The following is a 24,801-nucleotide window of genomic DNA, read 5'->3' as shown; positions in this document are numbered from 1 at the left end:
ACAAAATCATATCTGTGCTACCTTTTACTACTACTACTACTACTACTACTACTACTACTACTACTACTACTACCACTACTACGACTACTATTCCTACTATCACTACTATTGCCACTATCTCTACTACTACTACCACTACAACTACTACTAATATTACCACCGCAACTAACACTACTACTGCTACTACTGCCACTACTATTACCGCTACTACTACTACGACTACTATTACTATTACCACTACTACTGCTACCACTACAACCACTACTACTAGTACTACTACCACCACTACTACCACTATCTCTACTACTACTACTACTACTACTACTACTACTACTACTACTACTACTACTACTACTACTACTACTACTACTACTACTACTACTACTACTACTACTACTACTACTACTACTACTACTACTACTACTACTACTACTACTACTACTACTACTACTACTACTACTACTACTACTACTACTACTACTACTAGTAGTATTACTACTACTGCTTCTACTACTACTACTACCACTACGATTGCCACTACTACTATTACTACTACTAGTATTACTACTACTATTACTTCTACTACTACTGCCACTATTACCACTACCTCTACTACTACTACCACTACTACTGCTACTACTATTACTATTACTACTACTACTACTACTATTACCACTACCTCTACTACTACTACCACTACTACTGCTACTACTATTACTATTACTACTACCACTACTACAACCATTACTAGTGCTACCACTACAACAACTACTACCACTGCTATTACCACTACTACTACTACATCGTCTACTACTACTACTACCACTACTACTATCTCTACTACTACTACTACTACTACTACTACTACTACTACTACAACTACTACTAGGACTCAAACCTTAATTGCAATTTGAATAGGCCTTAGTAATTTCCTAACAATAAAATCTAATGTCTCATTCTTCATAAAAACGGCTCACCGTGTAGTTTAGATCTACACAAATGTTTGAAAAGTGATACGTGTTACATTTGAGTCTGTTTGTCAGTTCTTCTGGACGTGTTTAAAACGTGAACTTTGAACTGAATCCTGTATTTTAACCATGAATCACCGATCTAATCCTTGAGCCGTAGTTACTCTTGCTCCGTCGGCGTGGCCTGGTTTCAGTCATTGCTGTAAACAGAAATCCTTTGTTGTGCTATAGGCAGGAGCAGCTGCTGTGAAATTGCCTGAGTCCTGACAGCTTTGTGACAGCTGTCTGACCATTTACTAATTGTTTACGGTGACTGTGGAGAGAAATTACCTTAAATAACGTTGATGTGTGTAGATTATAATACAGGTGCATTAGTTAAATCAAGCTGGGGTTAAGCCTGCGCAATGGGGCTTCTCATGCTGTGTTATTACTCATTTACATAATACCATATGTACACATTAGGGCGGTCGCGTGAATATTCAGCACTACTTCATAATAACTGCTACTTCAACAGCCTTAATAGAGCATCATTTGACAAAAAGTGTTTCCTTTAAAATTAGTTTTACTACTAATTAAAGGAACTGTATTTAAGATTTTCATTTTAAATTCAATAAACATGAACCAGTGGGGTATCCAGATGTACACATCACAGTTCTAATGCTGATTTATCCTTAACTAGAAAAGCACTCAGAGAGCGCAGACCTCCGCCAAGGACTACCCCCATTTTTTATATAAATTGCGATAAAATCAGTCTTCTGGATCAGATCCGGATCAACCTTTGAAATATGAAAGAGGATCCCATTGTCCATCCCTGAGTCAAATTTCATGGGGTTTGGTCAATAATTAACCGAGATATTGAGAAACTAAATTTTTGGCCCCATTTACCACAATGTTAACTAAAATTTCAAAGTGATCCAGAATCCAGGATTTCTTCCGGATCACCCCCAAAATGAAATCAGTTCTTCCTTTTCACATTTCCAACAAATCGTGAAAATTTCATCAAAATCGGTCCATAACTTTTTGAGTTATGTTGCTAACAGACAAACAAACAAACAAACAAACAAACAAACGCCGGCAAAAACATAACCTCCTTGGCAGAGGTAATTACCCTGTTTTTCACACTTTATTTCATAGTCATTGTTTTCACACTGACGGCCATGAGAGGGCACTCTAAGCTCGTGTGCCAGTATCTGCTACTCCTATTATTCCTGTACCACTGTCACTTCACTCTTACTGCGCATGTCTCCTGCAGAAAGAGCATCTGTCCTGTCTGCATCATGTGTCAGAGTCTTGTAGGATTTCAGCATTTTTTTCTCAGGTTCTCCAGGGGGCGGGGCTAGGTGTGTCCATCAGGTATGAGTGGATGTCCAGCTTCTTCAGTTTGAGACATTTCTTCTCACCATTTATGCACTCACCTGCATTTAACGCGTAAGGGTCATTAAGACGTATTTCACTCACTAATCATAGCATCATAACTTATTTTATCACGCAATGATAAACTGTTAATCATATTCTGCAGATTACAAGCTGCAAGTAGTGAAATATGCAGCCGAAAACGGTAATTGAGCAGCAGAAAGAAAGTTTTGGAGTGAGTGAGAGGGACTGGCAAAAAGAGGAGGATACTTGAACTGCAATGAAGTAAACAAAAAAAGGTAATCGCAGGCTAAAAGCTTGATTTAACTAGAGTTGGTAGAGTTGTTCAGAAGTGACACTGAGGATGAAGAATTGAATGGATTTAGTGATTTGGAGTGAGATGGAGAGTTTGGTAAATTTGTTCTGTTCTGTTCTGTTCTGTTGTGAACTGTTCATATGTGACGTTAACAGCCTGTTCTCTGTTCTATTGTTATTACTAGAACTGGACTTTCAAGATAAAATGTTGGTTCTTAGTCTCTGATTTATAAAAAATAAAATAAAATAAAAAATAATCCCCCCAAAAATGCAATTTATAGTCCAGTGTGACTTATATATGTACCACTACTACTACTACTACTACTACTATTATTATTACTACATATTATTACTTTATTATTATGGATTCTTCTGAACTTTAAGCCATGTAGAATGCTGTTACCTCATCAAAAACATACCTGGAGTTGTGTTTTGGTGTGTCTTCAGTATGAGAGAAGAACTCAGCCTAAATATGCAGGATTTGTGTGTTAAACATGCGTGAATGAAACAAAAGAAATCTGTTGATGTAGATGTATTGAATGTTGCACAGATAATGACAATTTGCTGGATCAGATATTGATTCAGTGATATGAGTTCAGCTGATATTCTGGCTGGGCTTTTCATTTGATGTGAGAAGACTATTTACAGGCTGATTTGGGCCTTGAACGTCTCATATTGTTTGAACTCTTGTGTAATAAGTTAACTGTGTTTTAAGGAAATAAGTGCCATTTTCCATCCCTACACCATTATTGGTTAAAGGGCCCATCTCATGCAACATCAACTTTTCAGAGCTTTCTACCTTCTAAGAGTGATGTGTGGGCCTTGTATATGTCGCCGAAGTGGTTTTTAGATTGATTTGGTCTTTTTTTTTTTTTTTTTTTTTAACAAATTGTAGCGTATTTCTGCCACCCTCCCACATGACAACAAACTAAAGCTGCTACAACGATGACGTGGCAGCTGCACCTATGACGCGTTTGACGTAGCAAACCTCCGCTCCGTTTCTGTGGGCATCGGCTGACAATTCCCAGATGAACACCAAAACAAAAGCGACAGCATAAGCTCATTGTTCTACACTGCAGTGTACATGATATAATAAGTTTATTTACTAGTGTTTATTAATACTTTACCAATCAGTAATGTTCAGCTGATGTTGACGCGGTGCTTGAGCTTCGTGCACCTCAAAGTCCTCGTCCGATTCCGGGTCCAACACATGCGGCTGAACGCGCTGTATCGCCATGATGAATAAAAGTTTATTCCTACCACTATCAGGGTGCACGCCTGTCTCCCCCTCCCTCCCTGAGATGGGCGGAGGAAGGGCGGCTCACTCAGAGCCTACGTCACGTTCGGGGGGCGGAGCCTGTGCTTTCTCAGGACGGGCGGGGGGATGAGCAATAGCCGGTCTTTCATAGTTCCTGGTCTGTGACTGTCTCCAAGAAATCAGTAAGATTTCATAACTATTGTGTAATGGATGTTCCAAAACCCAAATAGTGCTTGTACATGTGCAGAAGATACAATGTGAAAAGAGTTATTTTGCATGAGATGGGCCCTTTAATATCAGCAGATGCTTAAAGTCATAGTATAGATATTGCTATCAAAACTGAAAAAGCTGGATCGATGCATCCCCAGAAATCTCCAGGTATGTTTGTGATGGTGAAACAACATTAGAACAGATCAGAAAAATAGTTTAATATTCTACATTAATTCCAGTACTTTTGCACATTTGAAATCATTTGCATTCACCCCACTCAAACACTATCAGAGCTCATACCCGTATCAGACACTAAACATACACTGGGGGAAAGGCCATTATCTTTTCAGACTGATGTGTGGACTCATGCTCACAGTGTCATATTCATAACAGTATTAACTCCCACTTGTTTAACCTTGTCCACTGCCTGTCTATGTGTTTGTACAGGCGCTTTTACCTAAGGCCACTCTGGCAGCTGAAGCGTCGTAGTTGATCCAGAAGGAGACCCAGGACAGGATGGTGATCAGGATGGAGGGCATGTACGTCTGCAGGATGAAGTAGCCGATGTTCCTCTTCAGTTTGAAGCTCAGGGACAGACGTGGGTACGCTCCTGTTCGGAGGACAAGAAGTACTGCTTAGTTTAAGGTTACAACAATGTCAATGGAAGTAAAACAGAAGGAACTTGAAAGGTGAAATGTGTAACTTTTCTGGTAGAGGGTCCGTCAAATGCTTTTCTAAATGGAAATGTTGTTGCTTTGTCCAGAATGTTTCACAGTCTGGTATTAAACCTTTCTATCTTCATGGAGACCAAACCAAATGGACCAAATGGACATAGCCGCTGCGTTCAGATGGGAGTACGTACATTAGAATATTGTGGCTCCTCTCTTTGTAACTGCTGCTGTGAGCCTTGTCATTTTGGTCTTAAAATGTTCATATTAACCCGCTCTACATGATCCTAGTGTTTTGGGGTTTGTTTTTGCTATTTTGTCCATCAAAAAAATCCTATTCATAATATCGGGCCTGGTTCCAAATTCGCCCCTGTAACCATTATGGGTGACGTCACACTCGCTTAGTCCACTTTTTATATAGTCTCTGGACCATTTTACAGGTCAGATCTGTGAAGAGCCAATCCTGCTCACAGTCAGAATGCTTGTTTTTGTAGGCATTTTTTTGCAATAAAACCACCTGTAATTAAATATAAGTAAAGTACCATATTTTTCAGACTATAAGGCGCACTTAAAATCCTTTAATTGTCTCAAAAATCGACAGTGCGCCTTATGTCTTAATTCTGGATGTGTTTACTGACCTCAAACTGATTTTATGTGATGCACGCTGCTCAAAAATCTGTCAGAATGTTTTAGTAAGATGATGGATTGTCAGAACATTATGGCTACCTGCGGAATAAGTTAAACTGACAGAAGGTGACTGCATGATCCACCCACATTAATAATCCACATTCACCAAGACAGGGAGACAACGCCGGGCAAGTTACACCACGATCTGCCAATGGATCGTGGACGCCTGGGCTAAGGATCAGTCTCAAGTGTCGTCCATTTTTCACCTTATAATCCGGTGCACCTTCTGTATGAAAATAGATGAGAGAATTTAACATTACTGATATTGCGCCTTATAATCCGGTGCACCTTATAGTCTGAAAAATACATAGATCTGTTTAAAGTCATACTGTGGAACATTCGAAGCAGAGTGAGGACGTATCCATAGAAACAAAAAGGTGATGGGTCTGTAACCGAACAGTTACACACTGCACTTTGAAAGGAGATATATTATGGAAAAGACTTTTCAGAGCTTTCAGCAGCGTTTTAGTTGTTTTCCGCTCACATATACCCGCTGTATTTATAGTAATTTGTGCATGTTTGACTAATCTTTATTCTCTGCAGTGAAAACATCATTGCTTCGACCTACCTGTTTTCACTGTCGCTGGTCTGACCTATATTACACAAAATGGATTCTTGTGAGTTTTAAGTCATGTTATAATGTTATAATGTTATCTCCTCAAAAACAGACCTGGAGTTGTGTTTTGTTTCATTCCCACATGTTTGAGTAAACCTTATTATTAGTCTGTCTACATCTCCACAGCTCAAAATGCTCAAGTGTTCCACCTTGTGATGTCATGAAGCAGTAGTTTTCAAGTTAACAGCAATTTTTTTTTTTTTAACCTTTTGTTCAATAGAGATGCGCAATTCCAGAGCTGAAATTATCTTGATGGAGGTTCAAAATGAAGTTCAAAAACACAGTGGAGCACTTCCTGTATTACCACATGACATCACAAGTTGGAGCAGAGTGTTTTCTCAGCCTGAATACACAGGGTTTGAGTGTGAATGACACAAAACACAACTCCAGGTCTGTTGATGTATTTTTGTATGTGTAGTTGTATGAAGTGTTGGAAAAAAACTACTCAACTTAAGTAAAAATACAGATACAGGGGCAAAAAGTATCACATTAAAGCAGGGGTGTCAAACTCATTTTGGTCCGGGGGCCATATCCAACCTACTTTGATCAAAAAACTCATGTCATATAAACCCCAAAAATAACAATAAGTTCAAATATTTGTGCAGAGAAACACAAACTATTACAGAAATCTTTTTTAATTGATGAACTCTTTCTTTTACAAAATATTATAATATTATGAACAACCTGAAACTTTAAGAAAAATTCAATTTCAACACAATGTTTTAACATGAACTTGTATGTAAATATGAATAAGTCAATTTTTGTTGCAAAATCCTGCACTCGGCTCCACTTTTCTCATGTTGGACATTTTTCTGATGAGGGTGTCACGGTCAACAGTCAAAACGATCGTCCTTTAAGAGCGTTTGGAAAGAGACAAGTCTTCATTTGTGCTGCTCTGGTGGGAGGGGCCACGTACAGAGACGCTGGAGACGCTGCTGCGATAAACACCACAGAAAATTAACAAGATTTTAATAGAAAATATAATTAAAATATTTTTGTAAAAAATCATCCAAGGGCCACATTAAAGGCCTTGGAGGGCTGGATCTGGCCCCCGGGCCTTATGTTTGACACCTGTGCATTAAAGTAATCAACCAGTAGTAACAAAGTACCCTTTTGAAAATACAGTATACTTCAAGTCAACCCGGCGCACGTACACACACACACTCACACACTCACGAATACACACACACACACATTTTATTGCATTATCTCGCCACAGTTAATTATCAGATCTGAACCTAATTATTTTCAAGTGCACTGATTCATGAGGTAATCAGCTCCTCGAGAGTTGTGCGATGCCAGCCGAACCATCTCCACAGAGTGTCAATCAGGAATACAATCTGAATACAAAGAGCAACGGTACCCCCGGTAACAAGACCAATGCCCTTTATTTGATTTATTTTCGTGTGAGATTTTCCTGGAGTGACAGCGGATCCTGAAGTGCGTTTTTTGCTTATCACGGCTCCATCTAAAAAAAAACAAAACAGAGTCAGCGTGTACCGTATATTCTCCGCACCGGGGGATATGAGGTATTTTGGTATGAAAACAGCTCACTTTTGAGAATACTATATTTTGAATAAATTTGGTTGCGTCTTTTGACAGTTGCTGGGGGTTGTTTGGCGTTGTACTGCTTGTTTGTGCGCTTTTAAGATATGTTATAATGTTGTTGCCTCATCAGAAACAGACCTGGAGTTGTGTTTTGTTTCATTCACATTCAGTTTGCGTAATCTTTTATTATTAGTCTGTCTCCATCTACAAGGCTCAAAATGCTCTGTTCCACCTTGTGATGTCATGTAATGGTAGGTTTCTTTTACCTTTTGTTAAGGGGAGATCAATTCTACGTCTTAAATCCAAAATCAAACATGTCAAACTAAAATTTTGGCCCACAATATTAATTATTTTATATTGTTCTGGATTCAATGTTTAAGCAAGCGTTTATTTTAATAAGAAAAGGTTTAACATTATATATCTTGAAGATGTTGATGCAGATGTTGTTAAAATTTTTCAATAAATGTTTAGTTTGGCGCATGAATTAGTCCCACTTTTTTGTTTTGGCCCTCTGTGAATTTGAGTTTGACACCCCTGATCCAAATGATTCTAGTAAAGGTGTATGGAGTTTAAAAACACAGTGGGGCACTTTCTGTATTACCACATGACATCACAAGGTGGAGTGTTTTCTGTTTGAGAAAAAACTCCACCTAAATATGCAGGATTCAAATGTGTGAATGAAATAAAACACAACTCCAGGTCTGTTTGTGAGGAAACAGCATTATAACATCCATCCATCCATTTTCTTCCGCTTATCCAGGGCCGAGTTGCAGGGGCAGCAGTCTAAGCAGGGACTCTCAGACTTCCTTCACCCTGGACACTTCCTCCATCTCCTCCAGGGGGACCCCAAGGGATTCCCAGGCCAGCCGAGTGACAGTTTCTCCAGCGTGTCCTGGGTCTTCCTTGGGGCATCCATCCGGTGGGACATGCCCAGAACACCTCTCGAGGGAATCGCCGAGGAGGCATCCGGAACATTATACATTACTGCATAGATAGGCCCTTTCAAGGTGCAATATGTAACTTTTCTTGTGGAGGGTCTGTCAAATTATCCTGATTCATCAACCTGTTTCACTTCGTACAAACTGTCTGACCTCGCAGCATTATGATTCATTCTCTTGACGGTAGGCGGGTACTTTGTTAATTTAACCAATCACTGCTATTTGGTTGTGACGTATGTAATGCGCCGCTAATAGGGCTAACCAGTATATTAAGCTTTTCCTGAATCCCGTAGGAAGAAGGGCAATAACGTCTTTCCCCTTGATAAAATTCACCAAACATTCTCTTTGTTCCGGCTTTAAATCCTCGATCTTGGGAATCGTTGCCAACACAGAATATGTGGCTCTTCGCTGATTGGCTGGTGCCCGAACTCGCACTTCCGGGGTTTTTGCGAACCGTCTAGTGCAGGGGTGCCCACACTTTTTCAGCATGCGAGCTACTTATAAAATGTCCAAGTCAAAATGATCGACCGGCTACAAAGCCAAGTAAACTGCACTGGACTTAAGAGAACTTTCAATAGCACTTTACAGAAAACTGAAAAAAGTGAAGACAGTGATTTTTAAACCTGTTTTTTCAAGTTCCTAACTGGAGTTACATGGTTAGTACTGGTTTTACAGTGGGATTTAGCCTCTGCACATTTACCAAACCAAACACACGTCGTGACAAAAACGAATGTATTTGTGCACATTTATTAGGCAAACTTCAGCCACATGTCGCGTAGCCCCGAATTCAGGTCAGCTGCGCTTAACGTAGGCGGAGCTGCTGCTAAATTTCAAAGTTTCAATTCACACCAGAGCATCAGACACTCCTGTACGCAGCCTGCACATCTTCTCACTGTTTTTCAGACATCACATTTTGTACTGCTTTTTATCATTTATTTTATGTTAAAGTGTATTAAGTTAGAATGTGTATTAAGTGTATTGTGAATTAAGTGTACAACTGCAACGCATTTGCGTTAATGAGGTTTAATCTATTAGCACGCACATTAAACACCTCAGGTTTTTTTTTTTTCCCTTAATAAGATTACGTATAATTAACATACATTATGAGCGTGATTAAAATCTTATGTCGTCCAGTAATAAGGCCTATACTTTTATATGTTGATACAGATGGATAAGGGAAAATAGTCGCTGAAACGGGCGAGTTTTAACGTTCTGGAATTTTAAGGGCGGGGTCAGGACTAATTCAGGTGTAAACCAGGTCTAAACCACGTTAAACGACTAAACCCGGACTAAACCAGGTCTAAACCAGGTCTAATCCTGGAGAGAGAGAGAAGATAGCGAACCCTGAGCCCCGCGGCGCAGGTTATCCGAAAAGCGCGACGGCTGCACGTACCTCTTCACCAAACTCTGCACCGGTTCTTTCGCCCGCGGACACTCGGGCTAAACGGAAGGACCTCCGAGCACATTCAGACATGAGTCTTGGTTCTGGTTTAGTCCTGGGTTAGTCCTGGTTTTGTCCTGGGTTAGTTCTGAGTCCTTGTAGAATTGGTGTCTGACATCGTAAATCACGTGCGCGTTGTTTACGTCGCTGTCTTGACTATGGTTAAATTATTTTGAAAGGGCATCGGAAGTTTATTTTGACACGCGTGTTTATTTCCTGTCTTTCCCCTGCTAAAAACCTTGGAGCGCCGTTGACGCTGCAAAATTAGAAGTTCAACCTATCTCGAGCAGCGCGTCAGGTCAGACGCTCGTTGGACGCGCGTATGACACTGTCGGTGTGAACTGTCAGACCGGTTAAAATGAAGTTCTAAAGCAGCACGTCTGCTGCTCGTGCGCTGTGCTGCTGCGCTTACGCGCCGTTGCGCTTTTGTGTGAATTGGGAGTAGGTCTGCTCTGTGCTGTTGGCATCCTCTGTGCCAACACTCTAACATAAATTTAGATTAATTTTGCTTCGCGTTTTGTCTTGTCCTTCTAATCTGCGCGCATTGTGGCAGGAGCCTGTGTGCGCTTTACGTGGGGAAGAGCGAGAGCGTGAAAAGGCGAGGAGCAGTGCGCTGACGTGAGGCAGATGGACAGGTAGGATGTTTTAAAAAAGTTTAACCTGCCCTGTGATGCACGCTGGTACACAAGGACTCACACTGTTGCGGACGAGCCGCGCGCAGGGAGCGTGTGTGATTGTGATGTGCCGCGCAGTATCCGCGTGTTCCAAATGACACACAGGCTACAAAGAGACGCTCCGCACGCTCCCACACCCCGGTACAAGTTTATTGCCAACAGCAGCGGCCGTAATATGATCGCACTTGTCCAGTGTCAGACCTCGAGTGAGAGACAGGACCGAGGCCAAATGTGATCGAGTCCGAGGCGATACTAGGACACTGCGATCTACCCACACGACCTTGGCGATCGACTGGTAGATCGTGATCGACGTATTGGGCACCACTGGTCTAGTGTATTCTGATTCTTGATCTAGTCACTGGAGAGAAATGAAATTGAGCGGAGGCACTAGGTGGTGCCAGCCTGGCTATCGTCAAGTGCATTTCTCCATGGAAATGTTACCAGTTTGTCCATAATGTTTCACAGTATGGTATTAAACCTTCTTATTGTCATGGAAAGGTAGGTAAACAAGAACAAAAGTAGGTGAGATCTGTGGAGAGGCGAACCTGCTCACAGTCAGAATGCCAGTTTTTCTTGGTATTTTTTTGAGCTATAAAACCACCTGTAATTAAATAAAAGTACGGTAGAGCTGTTTAATGTCATACTGTGGAACATTCCAGGCAGAGCAATGACATCTCCACAGAAACAAGCAGGTTTCTTCCTTCCAACAGAAAAGTTACATAATGCACTTTTAAGCAGTTCTCTTCACAGTTCAGTGCGATCAGACGCTGCAGTTTATTACGCCAGCGGGTTGAGACAAGACACCCTTATCTTTTATAGACAAAATGAATTCAACCCAGAGTAAAAAAAATCTACTTCCAACCTCCACCATTACCCATCTGTTAACTGTGTTGCTGATAGCTGACACGAGCCATAGCCACTTATTGTAATCTGTGAAATCCCCCTTCCCGGTGGCAAGGTGGTGACATTGTCCACCCTTGGCTGGGACGAGTGGGGATTGGATAAAGGAGCGCTTGGTGCTGATGGTGCGTTTGGAGCGACCTCGGGGTCAAACGCTCACATCAAAACACAGCTCTCGTTAAAAAGGATTCCCCCAATTTCCATATTTCCAGATGGGATAATGAAACCCGGCCGGTCGCAACGCAAGGACTTGTTTGTATGGAGATGTCTGGAATGTTCCACAGTGTGACATTAAACAGCTCTACTTACATTTATTCAGTTTCAGAAGGTTTTATAGCTCAAAAATACAGAGAAAAACAGGCATTCTGATTGTGACTGGGGTCGCCTCTCCACAGATCTGACCTGTAACTTGGTCTGGTTTGGTCTCATTGAGGATAGAAAGGTTTAATGCCATACTGTGAAACATTCAAGATGAAGCAATAACATCTCCATGGAGTAAAACATTTGACTTTAACTAGAAAAAGTTACAAAATGCACCTTTAAAATGTATACTTTTAAACTGAAAACCTTTACTACATCTGAGAGCAGTTATGTATGTGTACTTTCTACTCCATTACATTTTTGAACTGGACTGAAAAATAAAAGTATTTTATATTATTGTGTGAGACCTGCTGAAAAGTCTGAAGGTTTATTTTTAACATTTGAATAAACAAAAATGTACAAAAAAAAAAAACCCAAAACAATAGATTAAACTGTTTCTACTGAACAAAATGCATCAGAAACCTTTAGTCACAATATTTGAAGCCTCATTAATACATCAAAATCTGGGCAAAAAGTGCTTCTGGTGGAGGTTCTATCAAATGCTTTTCTCCATGGAGATGTTATTGCTTTGTCTGGAATGTTCCACAGTATTAAACAGGTCAGATCTGTGGAACAGGCGATCCCGCTCACAGTCAGAATGCCTGTTTTTCTAGGCATTGTTTCAGCTATAAAACCACCTGTAATTAAATAAATGTAAAGTAAAGCTGTTTAATGTCATACTGTGGAACATTCCAGGCAGAGCAATGACATATTCATAGAAACAATCAGGTGACAGACCCTCCAATAGAAAAGTTACACAATGCACCTTTAAATACATTTTTAAACACCTACTTTAACACATTTTGCCATGTGGTAGTTTTATTTTTTTATTTTTTTTTTTTTTTTTTGCCCCTTTATCTGTATCAGAGGTGGGGCCAAGTCGTCATTTTGCAAGTCTCAAATAAGTCTCAAGTCTTTGACCTCAAGTCCAAGTCGTCTGCTTTGAGCTTCAATTCATTTCAAGGCTTTAAACCTAAGTACCAAATATAGCTGAGATTTTTGCAATTTATATGAATTTTAAGATAAACTGTACTTAAAAAAACATAGTATATTTATATATGAGTATTTATAGAGTATATAAGATTTCTGGAAATGCAAAATTTTATCTCTTGACAAGATCTTAGAGTGAATCGTTGCCGTCAGAATAGAAAGAAATTCAGATTTAAAAGCCACAGGGCTCAAGTCCTAGTCAAGTCCCAAGTCACTGACCTTCGAGTCCAAATCGCATCCATTTTATCGTCAAGTCTTAGTCCATTTAATCAAGTCAAGTCTCAAGTCCTAAAAATAATGACTCAGGTCTGACTTGTAAGTTTCCATCTCTGATCTGTACCAACCTACTTAAGCTTCAAGGGCCCATATTACACTATTTTCTTATCTGTTATGATGTTGTTTCCTCCTTCCTTCCTTCTTTTGTTTTATTCACACATTTAACACACAAACTCTGCATATTTTCACCTTCACTAGAATCATTTGGACAATTTCAGCTCTAAATTTGCCAGTCTCTAAAGGTAAAGTGTAGGTGTTAACTTGAAAACTACCACTTAATGACATGTGACGTGTATAAAACAAAACACAACTCCAGCTCGATTTTTGAAGAGGTAACAACAATATAACACGGCTTAAATCTTACAAGAGTCAAATGTGCATAATCTAGGACCTTTAACTTATACACGAGTGGATCCGTAAACACATGTGGCATTCAGATAGGCTACATCGTGTTATAAACAGATTCGGTTCGAGCTATAGGCGTATGCAGACAGCTTTCAGTGTATGGGATGCCAATTTCACAGTTATTGAATTAGTGTTTTACATTTATTCAATATACTGGTTTCCTATAGATTGTACTCGGCAAATTGGTAATTTAACTCGCACAACTGCGTGTACGGCAAATGTATAAATATGTAAATGTAGTGTAGCTGCGTATCACAATAAATCTGTTTACGGCTGGATTAAAACGGAAATACAAGGCGTTTACCGTATTGTTGTGGTCTAGTTGCATGGTAATTTTATGGTAATTTGGATAAAACGGGCAAACGAAATTTAAATTGCGACATTATCCGCCACGTTGTAATGAAAATGATGTATGAAGTGCCCAAAAGCAGGCTATTAATTAAAAAGACGGGACAGAAAAATACATTATGGTGGGGTAAATGGAACGCTAAAACCTACAGCTCACGTTTAGATGAAATGTTATATAATAGAAAATGGAAAAGGTTGTCAGGTAAGATATGGGGGTGTTCTATGTGTATGTGTATGGCGGAACGTTTAGAAGTTACCATGATGACACATTGCGCACATATGCAAAAACAGGCAAAAAATGTTTAAAGGTCATGTTAAATGAACATAAACAACATGTTTTCAGGAGCCCGAGGAGCATTTATGGACATGTTTTACCCACAGTTTACAGCATACACACAGGTATCGCATCCACCAGATGACATTACGCAAACCATTGCTCTAATTAGGTTGGAGTTATAATTTTTCAGCATCAAAGGAGCATCTCCAGGCTTTTTAGCAGTGGCAAGACAGGAATTACTGTATTTTTTGGACTATAAGGCACACTTAAAATCTTTTTTCTCAATTTTCTAAAAAATCGACAGTGCAAGTTATAATCCTTATGTATTAATTCTGATTATGTTTACTGATCTCGAACCAATTTTATGTGGTACACAGTGCTCAAAAATCTGTCAAAATGTTTTAGTACGACTTTGGTAAGCTTCAAAGCTGCACCACGTGATGGATTGTCGGAGTAATTACGGCTACTGTAGTCAGGAACCTCACAGAGTCAAACAGAAGGTGACTGCATCAGTGCACAAGGAGAGACCTGTTTTTTTTTTTTTTTTTTTTTCAGAGTTTACAGTTTATGCAAATTAGCCATGTGGTTTTAAATTTTATTTCTGTAAAACTAAAACAAATGTGCGCAAAGCTGCATTAAACACATTATTACTGAATGTATATTTGGGTCCTCCTCGAAGGAAAAAAAAAACTACAAAAACTTAAATGATCCACCCACATTCACATTCATAATCCACATTCAACAAGACGTGGAGGCAACGCCGGGCGAATTACACCACGATCTGCCAATGGATCGTGGATTCCTGGGCTAAGAGATCAGTCTCAAGTGTTGTACATTTATTTAGCTTAATGCTCCTTATAATCCGGTGTGCCTTATGTATGAAAATAGACGAGAGCATTCAACATTATTGTTATTGCGTCTTATAATCCGGTAAACACAGTAAGTAAGCACGTGGTGTCAAAAAAAACTTCCGATGCCCTTTCAAAATACATTCTCTGAAACCGCTACCGTCGCATAAACACCCTGTGACGTATTCAGGAGCTCAGGGAATGACTTGTGATGGACTACGGAAAGTTTACAACAGTGGAGGATGAATATAAAACACTGTACGACATCAGACAGCAACTTTACAAGAACAATTTTGCGTGGTGCATGGTGTGCAGACTTCCAAACCATGGAAAGTAGCCAAATTACTGCTTATTATTACCATGTAAAACATCGTCCCTCCAGACAACTCTTGTATAGTTTTAAAAAGTAATTCATTCAACCAACAATGAACATGTAAGCAATATATAAGAGTTTGGTCTTTTAAAAGTGAGAATACATAGAGAGTAGTGTTGCAGGAGTGGCTCAGTTGCTGGTGGTGTAAATTGAAGCTTTAAAAAAACACACACATATGCAGCTTTACCTATTCTAGGTGTAAATTCCAGGTTAGATGTTTGAATTTCAACAAAAATGTGAGAGTGACTATCTGAAAAACTGTTGTAAAAGGACCATGGACCTAATCTCTTTCAGAAATAATCAGGTTTTTCTGTTGGATATTATACAGAGAACATTTCATGCTCACCTGTAGAGAACACCACCTTCTTAGCGATGAGCTTGTGGTCCACGATGGAGAACTGGGGCAGTTCGATGCGGTCCACTCCGGTCACAGCGTTGTGTCCTCCCCTCCAGTAAAACTCGATGTCGTCTGTGGTGTATCCATCTGAGACACAGGGACAGAACAGACTAAGTACTGAGAACAGTGATGAGCTTGCAAATTATCAAAATCACCTTGGTTTTTTTTATACCATTTTTGAAGAGTTCCTTTCCAAAAATATATTTCTTTGGCAAATGTGACAAAAAAATGCTGTTTTGTTTTAGTTTTTTGTTATTGTTTTTTCATTTGCTTTTTATGTCTTCTTCTATTTATATTTCTGGTCGCCTCTCCACAGATCTGACCCGTAACTTGGTCTGGTTTGGTCTCCATGAAGATAGAAAGGTTTAATACCATACTGTGAAACATTTCAGACAAAGCAACAAGATTTCCAGTAAGAAAAGCATTTGATGGACCCTCCACCAGAAAGGTTCCACAATGCACCTTTAATGACTGAGTAGATTTGATCAACGAAATTGATTTTTTATTTTTATTTTTTCTTCCCTAAAGGGCATAGGGCATTAGAAAACACTTGTTGTGTTTACATGCAGATCAAAAATCAAATAGATTTTTGGATTTATTTCTTTATCATCACAATATTTAAGATGAGCTCTTCTCTCAAACAGAAAACACTGATGTCATGTGCTCCACTGTGTTTTCGAACTCCATACACCTTCACTAGAGTCTTTTGGATAATTTCAGCCCTGGAATTGCAATTCTCTACTGAACAAAAAGTAAAACGTAGCTGTTAACTTGGAAAAAAAACAAAAAAAACAAAAGTGAAACAAAGCATTTGGAGCTTTGGAGATGTAGACAGACTTATAATAAAAGATTACTCAAGCATGTGTGAATGAAACAAAACACAATTCTGAGCACGTTTTTTGATGAGGTAACTACGGAAGCAGGGAGGGCTCATAACAAACGCAAACGCCGCAGCAAAATACAAATGCGACAACACAACAAAAAGCCACAACAAACCAAAAAAAGCCACAACGGAAGAGACCGCGGGACTCTTATTTTCCGACGGACCGAGCGAAGCGTTAAAGGATCAAGCGGGAAGTGAATGAGAAAAGCTGAAGAAGAACAAGAATGTGAAAAGTAAACGAACGGAGAAGTGAACGAAGTTGGAAATGTAAGTCAAAGTAACTTATTGTTTTGGACTTAATCTGACCGTTGCTCGGTCCGTCGGAAAATAGAGACCTGCATTCACTTCCGTTGTGGCTTTTTGGTTCGTTGTGGCGTTTGTATTTGTTGCGGAGTTTGCGTTTGTTATGAGCCCTCCCAGCTTCCATAGGTAACAGCATTCTAACACGGCTTAAAGCTCACGAGAGTCAATTTTGCATAATATGTCAAGTCAAGTTATTTTATTTATATAGCACAATTCAAACAACCATAACAATGGGATTACAGCATGAAAGAATAACACAAACATAAAATCTATAAAATACTACACGAAAGAGATAATTGTCTAGTTGTTGGCTGACAGCTTCATAGTCATATATATATATAGGACCTTTAAATAAAATCTTTAAACCCATCTGAGAATAGAGAGAGTCCACGCGGCAGGGGTGCCCACGCGGATCAGTTCTGTTTTATAGGATTGTGGATAGGAGTATCCATCTGTGTCCACACGCAGGGAGAGTTCATTAATCACTTAACATGACGAGCTTTGCATTTGTCACCGTCTCTGTGTGAAGCTGTCAGCACATGCGTGAAATGACCTCTGCTTGACTGACCATTTAAAACACATGCATTAATATTAAAGTGCTCTGACTAATGTGTGTGCGCACGTAACCACGCTCTACCGGGACGGACGCTAACACCTGCTCACTTAATGGTTTGCTGACAAGATGATTCCGACTAGCGTTAAAGGTGCAATGTGTAACCTTTCTGGTGGATGATCTGTCATATGCTTTTCTCTGTGGAGATGGTATTATTGCTTTGTCGGGGATGTTTCACAGTATGGTGTTAAACCTTTCTGTCTACATGGAAACAAAACCAGATCAAGTTACAGGCCACATCTGTATTTCTGAGGTATTTTTTTGAGCCATAAAACCACTTGTAATTCAATAAATTAGCCTTTATTTTCCTTGCTACATAATTCCGTATATCTTACTTCATATGTTGAAAGTAATAAGCATACAGGAAAAAATAAATAAACTGGTAGTGTATCTTGTAGGTTAAAAGACTGTGCATCTGATTGTTTGATTAATTTATTTCGGTCACAGGTATATAGTGACATTATTCCACAAACAGTCATATTTAACACACCGTATTTTGACCGATTGTCTCCTCCCTCGATCTTTTTTATTATTATTTTATTTATTTATTTATTTATTTGATTGGGACAGAGCATGTTAATGAACAAACATGACAACATGAATGTAAACACACCGGATTGTAGCCTAAGGCTAATTTCCATCCGTTGTCCCATCTCTAACACGGGCCTCCTCAGGGTTGTGTTTTGTCACCTCTTCTTTTAATTCTGCTGTAGATCCTCAGAGGAAAACAGATTCCTTATCAAATTCTCAGATACGGACACAGACCTGGTGTTGCTACTGTCAGGATCTGAGGTAAATCATGGCCATGAGCTGGGGCAGTTTGTCTAGAGGTGTGAGGACAACTACTTTGATTGATTGATTGATAGCATTTATATAGCGCCTTTCAAGATACCCAAAGCACTTTACAGTTCATTATTCAGTCATTCCACACTCAGTGGTGGTAAGCTACTACTGTAGCCACAGCTGCCCTGGGGCAGACTGATGGAAGTGAGGCTGTCAAACTGCGCCATCGGCCCCTCCGACCACCACCATCACTCACACTCACACCACTTTCTACTAGACAATGTGGGTGAAGTGTCTTGCCTAAGGACACAACGACATTTTTTTTGCCACTGGCGCCCCCACTACTTTGATTTGAACGTTGCCAAAACTAAGGACATGGTGATTGATTTTAGACGTGCACCTTCCCACTAGAGTCCTGCACGGGTTCATTTTTGGAGACCCTCACCAACCCGCACAAGCGCAGTACAACACCGCACTCGCCCATTAACCCATGATTACATCAAAGTTAAACCCACACCCACCAGGACCCATTAAATGTTCCACCCATTACTCGCCGGGCCTGTGATAAATCACACACAAATTAAAAGCATTCTAACTGAAGCATCCATCAGAATATGAATTGAACTTCAAGAATTACAATCACGAAATAAAATAAAATAAAATTATTACACTTTCTTCAGTACGAATACGAATTTACAGACGCGACTCGACTGTCATCACTTCACAGGCTTTATTAACTGAGCAGAAGAAACACTGATTGAGATGCCGGACTTTTGTCCCGCACACACCCCAGACTGAACCAGGACTGAAACATGACTAACCGAGCACAAACCCAGGACTAATCCAGGACAAACCTAGGGCTGATTCCAAGACTGAACCAGGAGGACTAAACCAGGACTGAACCAGAACTGAGCTAGGACTCACTGTCGGGATGGGCTCGGAGGTGTGCCCTAAGGAGGTAAGTGCAGCCTTCGCCCAACCGCGCTTTGCAGATACCCTGCTCCGGGGGCTCGAGGTTCTCCCTCTCTCTCAAGTCCAAGATTAGTCCTGGTTTTGTCCTGGTTTAGTCCTGGTTTAGTCCTGACCCGCCCGTGTATAATTACTACCCGCCCGTAAAATTCCAGAACATTAAAACCCACCCGTTTCATCAACCATTTGTCCGTACCCGTTGGGACCCGGAGAAGGACTCTGTTATTGTCATCCATGGTGATGTTGTTGAAATTGTCGATAGTTACAAATATCTAGGCACCGTGATGGACAATAAATTGAAATTTGACCTAAACACTGAAAGCATTGTTAAACGACGGCAGCAAAGAACATACCTGCTGAGAAAACTGAACTTTTAATGAAAACAAAACTATTCTCAGCAACTTTTATTGTTCTTTTATCGATAGTCTGCTTACTTTTTCTTTTATTTACTGGTTTCAATCTGTGTCCTTGAAGGATTAAAAACAAATTGCAGCACATTGTTAAAACGAGCAACCTCCAGCAGAAAAGTTACACAATGCAATGTCAGTTTTGCGTAACACAGGACTTTTTAACAGCATATTTCTTGGCGACTGCTTCACGCGGTCATACGCTCATGTACACCATTCATCAGACTATGCAGGACTGGAAAACTGAAGGACTTTAACAGCTGTCATAAAGTCCAGGACGGGCACAGGGGATGCCTCCACGCCTCACAATAACTCAATTATAGAAGATGTCTGCTCCAACTATACATAATTCAAGCAAGTTAAACATACAAGACTCCACATAGCAAGTCGGGGAAGCCCTACATGGGAAATACATAGCCATTTTATAACATTTTGTCCTACGAGGAGATTAATAATTAAGACTAAAAGGAAGAATGAATAAAAAACATGCTAGTATCCATTTTATCCACTTAAAGCTGCAGTAGACGTGTAAAGGGAGGCATTAATATTCATTCAAAACCACAGTTGCTTCTTTTACTCGTTTTGGCCAAATCAGTGGAGACGCTACAGTGGACATGAGGAATAAAAGATTGACTAGAACGGAGGGGTACTTATTGCTGATGACAAGAAGCGGTAAAAGAAAACAAGAGAGTTGAAGGAAAGTACTGAATTCTCATCCGAGCGTAAAAAGTATAAGTATAATAGAGGAGTTCTTGAGTCTGTACTACACACTGTCCACATTGCGCCATTTTCTGATCTGTTATAATGTTGTTTCCTCATCACAAACACACCTGGAGTTGTGTTTTGTTTCAAACCCTGCAGATTTAGGGTGAGTTCGTCTGTCAGAACGGAAAACATTCTCATACACCTTGTGATGTCAAAACAGGAAGTGCTCCACTGTGTTTTTGAACTCCATACACCTTCACTAGAATCATTTAGATCATTTCAGCCCTGGAATTGCCAATCTCTACTGAATTTAAGGTAAAAGGTAGCTGTTAACTTTAACTATCATCACATGGCATCATTTTGAGCGTTGGAGATGTAGACAAACTAATAATAAAGGATTACTCAAACGTGTGAATGAAACACAACGCAACTCAAAGAATGTTTCTGAGGAGGTAACAACATTCTAACACTACTAAAAGCTCACAAGAGTCAGTTTTCCTTTAACTGCTGGGTTTCAGATGACATCACATCATTCTGTAGGCCAATATTAATTAATACAGATGGGGGTCAGCTAAAATCATTATTGCTAAAATGCAAATTTCTAATATAGAGAGTTTTTGGTCTATGTCAGGGGTGTCAAACACACGGCCCAAGGGCTGGATCCGGCCCTCCAAGACCTTTAAACTGGCCTTCGGCTGATTTTCTGCTAAAATATTTTAATGATATTTTCTATTAAAATATTGTTAATTTTCTGTGGTGTTTATCACAGCAGCGTCTCCAGCGCCTCTGTACGTGGCCCCTCCCACCAGAGCAGCACAAATGAAGACTCGCCTCTTTCCAAACGCTCTTAAAGGACGATCGTTTTGACTGTTGACCGTGACACCCTCATCAGCTAAATGTCAAAAATGAGAAAAGTGGAGCCGAGTGCAGGATTTTACAAGAAAAACTGACTTATTCCTATTTACATACAAGTTCATGTTAAATGCAATTTCACCACAATGTTTTTTCTTAAAATTTCAGGTTGTTCATAATATTATAATATTTTGTAAAAGAAAGAGTTCATCAATTAAAAAAGATTTCTGTAATAGATTTCTCTGCACAAATATTTGAACTTATTGCTATTTTTGGGGTATATATGCCAATTTTTTTTTTTTTCCAGTCCCTTTTGGGATCAAAGCGGGTTGGATACGGCCCCTGGACCAAAATGAGTTTGACACCCCTTGTCTATGTTATCAATAGAAAAAACTAGCCCTTGCCCCCATCTGAGAGTATAGCATCATTACATTCTAGAATCTGAAAACCACAATACTATGGCCTAGATTTGTTACTCGAGGTGTTAGTGTGTGCGCAAACATAAAAAAAACAAACAACACGTGACTTTTTATTGAGAGGGAAGTTTATAATTGGAGAGCCAAAACAAACTTTAAATCAGTGAACGTACAGACAATTAAGAAAAGCGTATGCAGGGGCGTGTTGTGCATTATTTACTAATCTAAAATATTTTGGCTGCAGAAGTGATACGTAAGCGAGTTAAGACTCATTTATGCTCCACTTTTGTATGTAAACGGATCTGTGCGTTCCAAGCCTAGTAACTCTCACTGCATTTATACTTCCAAGTGTTTCTAATATCATAGCTGTTCTTTTAAATAACCACCAGAGGACATTCAAAATCAGTTTGAGAATTAAATACACAAACATGGAGGTGCCTACAGCCCACTCATGGACTTAAAACAGTGCAGGAGGACTCCTACGACGTAACAATCCTGGGAAACTCAAAACTGCACAATTTTTTAGTGCTTCAAGGGATCGGACTTACTAAACAAGGATTCATCAAACAAGTGTGAATAGTGAAAAACACAACTTCTTGCATATTTCCGATGGAGGAACAATGGTCACAGTGTCAATTTTTAAAAAGACCTGTACCCATATTTGAACCATGAGTGAAAAATATGCTTTTGAATGAACTGTTAGCCCCGCCCACTTAGTCCCTTCCCTCACTCTGATATTGAATAATGACCGAGTAACAAATGCCTGATACTCACAAACAGTTACCGTATTTTCTGGGCTATTAGGCGCTCTGGATTATAAGGCGCACTGTCATTAAATGGTCCATTTTCGAGCTTTTTTCACAAATAAACCGCACCGGATTTAAACGAAACACAACAGTTGGATGGGTCAGTCTGCGTTCACGGTGACTCTGGGCTTTGTTCATTTGTTTGTTTGTGGCGCGTGCTGAGGGTGCTGTCTGGGACCGCTGGATTGTCGGCGTGTTCGCAGTGACTCAGTTGTTCAGTTGTGTCTAGAAGTGGCACATTGCACTCGCTTTTTCGGTTCGTTCCTCTGCTCCGTTCCTCGTCGGCGGAGTTTGCGTGTTCTGCGGGTGGTGCGGCTTTGTAGTTTACTGAAGCCGTGCTGGGACACCCGAGTGGATTCGTGTATAGGGCGCTCTGGATTGCGGGGTGCACGGTCGTTTTTTGATAGGGTTAGGGGCTTAAGAGCGTGTCTAATAGCACGGAAAATACGGTATTTTTATTTGGTTCTCATCAAACAACATCTGATTGGCTGCTTATGTTCTCAATTTCTTTCAAAGATAGCTGTTTTATATGGAGCGTGGGTTGTAGTAATGTTAAAAATACATGTTAGCCCTTGATGTATTGCCAAAAGTCCAATAACAAGCAGACAGAAGGCCATTCACAGTTCATTTTGTCTGTGAGCTTGAACCTGCTCTGACACTGTAAACACGCTGCACCTGCTCCTGTCTCCTGGGCCTTACCTTGAAAAACCAGAGACAAAAAGCATGAACAAATATTGGAGACAGAATGGACTTTGCTCAGTATTTCCTTTTTTATTGCCAGTTTCAGTAAGAATCCAATAAATGTGGGTTTATGTGAGAGCTTAAAGTGAAAAGCCTGGTGGGATGTCACGGTAAACTGTGGTCATGACCAAAGTTTGTCTGTTGTGTTTTTTTTTTTTAAAGTGACTAAATATATGGTGAAGCAATAGTTTGTGGTCTTTAAACATAATCTTGAATAACTTCCCTTTGTATTTATACTACAATAGCCTACAAAAATAATGATTATCGTCAGACAATAGACACCTTGTTTTACAGATGAGCTCCCTATACTAGGAACTGGGGTTCGAGTGCCATCTACAGGCAGCAGAGGGAATTAATATTAAATAAACAGAAGCGTGCAGTTGGACTTTGGACTTTAAACAGCGCTGGAGACCTCTGGACGTTTCCCCGTGATGTAACAGTCCTGTGAAAGTTTTTTTTTTTCTATTAATTTGAGTCAATAGTTAACAGCGGGACATCGGTGGCAGACAAGACACTTCACCCACATTGACAGAGGGGCTGATGCCGCAGACTGGCAGCCTCGTTTCCGTCAGTCTGTGTCAGGACAACTGTGGCTAACAAGCCCAATCAGAGATAGCAACCTGGTCCCCATGAGGCATCGGTGGTTCAGTTCATCACCACAGAAACAGTTTATGAGGAGTTCAGTCCATATTACATGATCTTTATATCCACAATGTAATGTGTGTATATGTACAGACCCATGAACATTTGGTCCCACATCAGAATGTCTGTGTTTACTAGTGGGTAACGAAAATGTCATTTTTCATGAGTCGTGTATATGTTAGTTGTATAGATCAGTGTGTTGTGTATCACCAGAAAAAGAAGAAATTATTTTCATCCCAATTAGAATTTTAACAGCATACACTGAAAGAGAAAGGAACTGTTATAATTTGTGATTATTTGGAAAACTATTCATATTTTACTATACAAATGCATAGAATTATAAATAGATCATAATTTTTCTGAGATTTTGAGACACTCCCGTTGCTCTAGCTCAATCCTTCGTGGAGTTATGACCAAAATCGCATATTTGACCTTGGTTACCTTGACCTTCAAGTGACCTTGACCGGTTTCAACCTGTAACATCCAGTGTTCCCCGGTTATGTGTGTGCCAACTTGTGTGATGATTGGATGAACATTTTAGGCCGCAGATGGTTCTGAAATTGCAAAAATTGCCTATCTTTTATAAAAGCGTGACCTTTCAATTGACCTGTGTGACCTCAAATGACCTCGGATCGTCACCAAACTTTTTTTTTTTTTTGTAGGATCGGGCACAGGGGCTTGACCCACGTACCATATTTGGTGACAATCGGTCCATAAATGGCGGAATTATCGTGGGTCGACAGACACACAGACACACAGGGTGAATTAAAAAAACTTGGTCAACCCTTCAGGGACCAGGTAATAATAATAATAATAATAATAATAATAATA

At 39.9% G+C, this 24,801-nt stretch overlaps 1 protein-coding gene across 1 annotated transcript in view; it reads right to left on the bottom strand.

Annotated features, from left to right (window-relative positions):
* Positions 1–24,801, bottom strand: part of LOC110172779 (gamma-aminobutyric acid receptor subunit beta-2-like) — a 188,554-nt gene that overhangs the window by 9,337 nt on the left and 154,416 nt on the right. The window contains exons 6-7 of the mRNA XM_055148663.1: positions 15,800–15,937; positions 4,562–4,714 (exon numbers count right to left, since the gene is read on the bottom strand). Of these exons, the coding sequence (XP_055004638.1) occupies positions 4,562–4,714; positions 15,800–15,937 (291 nt within the window). The remainder of the gene's footprint in view (positions 1–4,561; positions 4,715–15,799; positions 15,938–24,801) is intronic.

This window comes from Boleophthalmus pectinirostris, unplaced genomic scaffold (assembly GCF_026225935.1).
Source record: "Boleophthalmus pectinirostris isolate CB_2022bp ecotype Guang Dong unplaced genomic scaffold, ASM2622593v1 HiC_scaffold_12, whole genome shotgun sequence".
Classification (NCBI taxonomy): domain Eukaryota; kingdom Metazoa; phylum Chordata; class Actinopteri; order Gobiiformes; family Gobiidae; genus Boleophthalmus; species Boleophthalmus pectinirostris.
The sequence above is the reverse complement of the archived record's forward strand: the minus strand, read 5'-3'. Positions and strand labels throughout refer to the sequence as shown.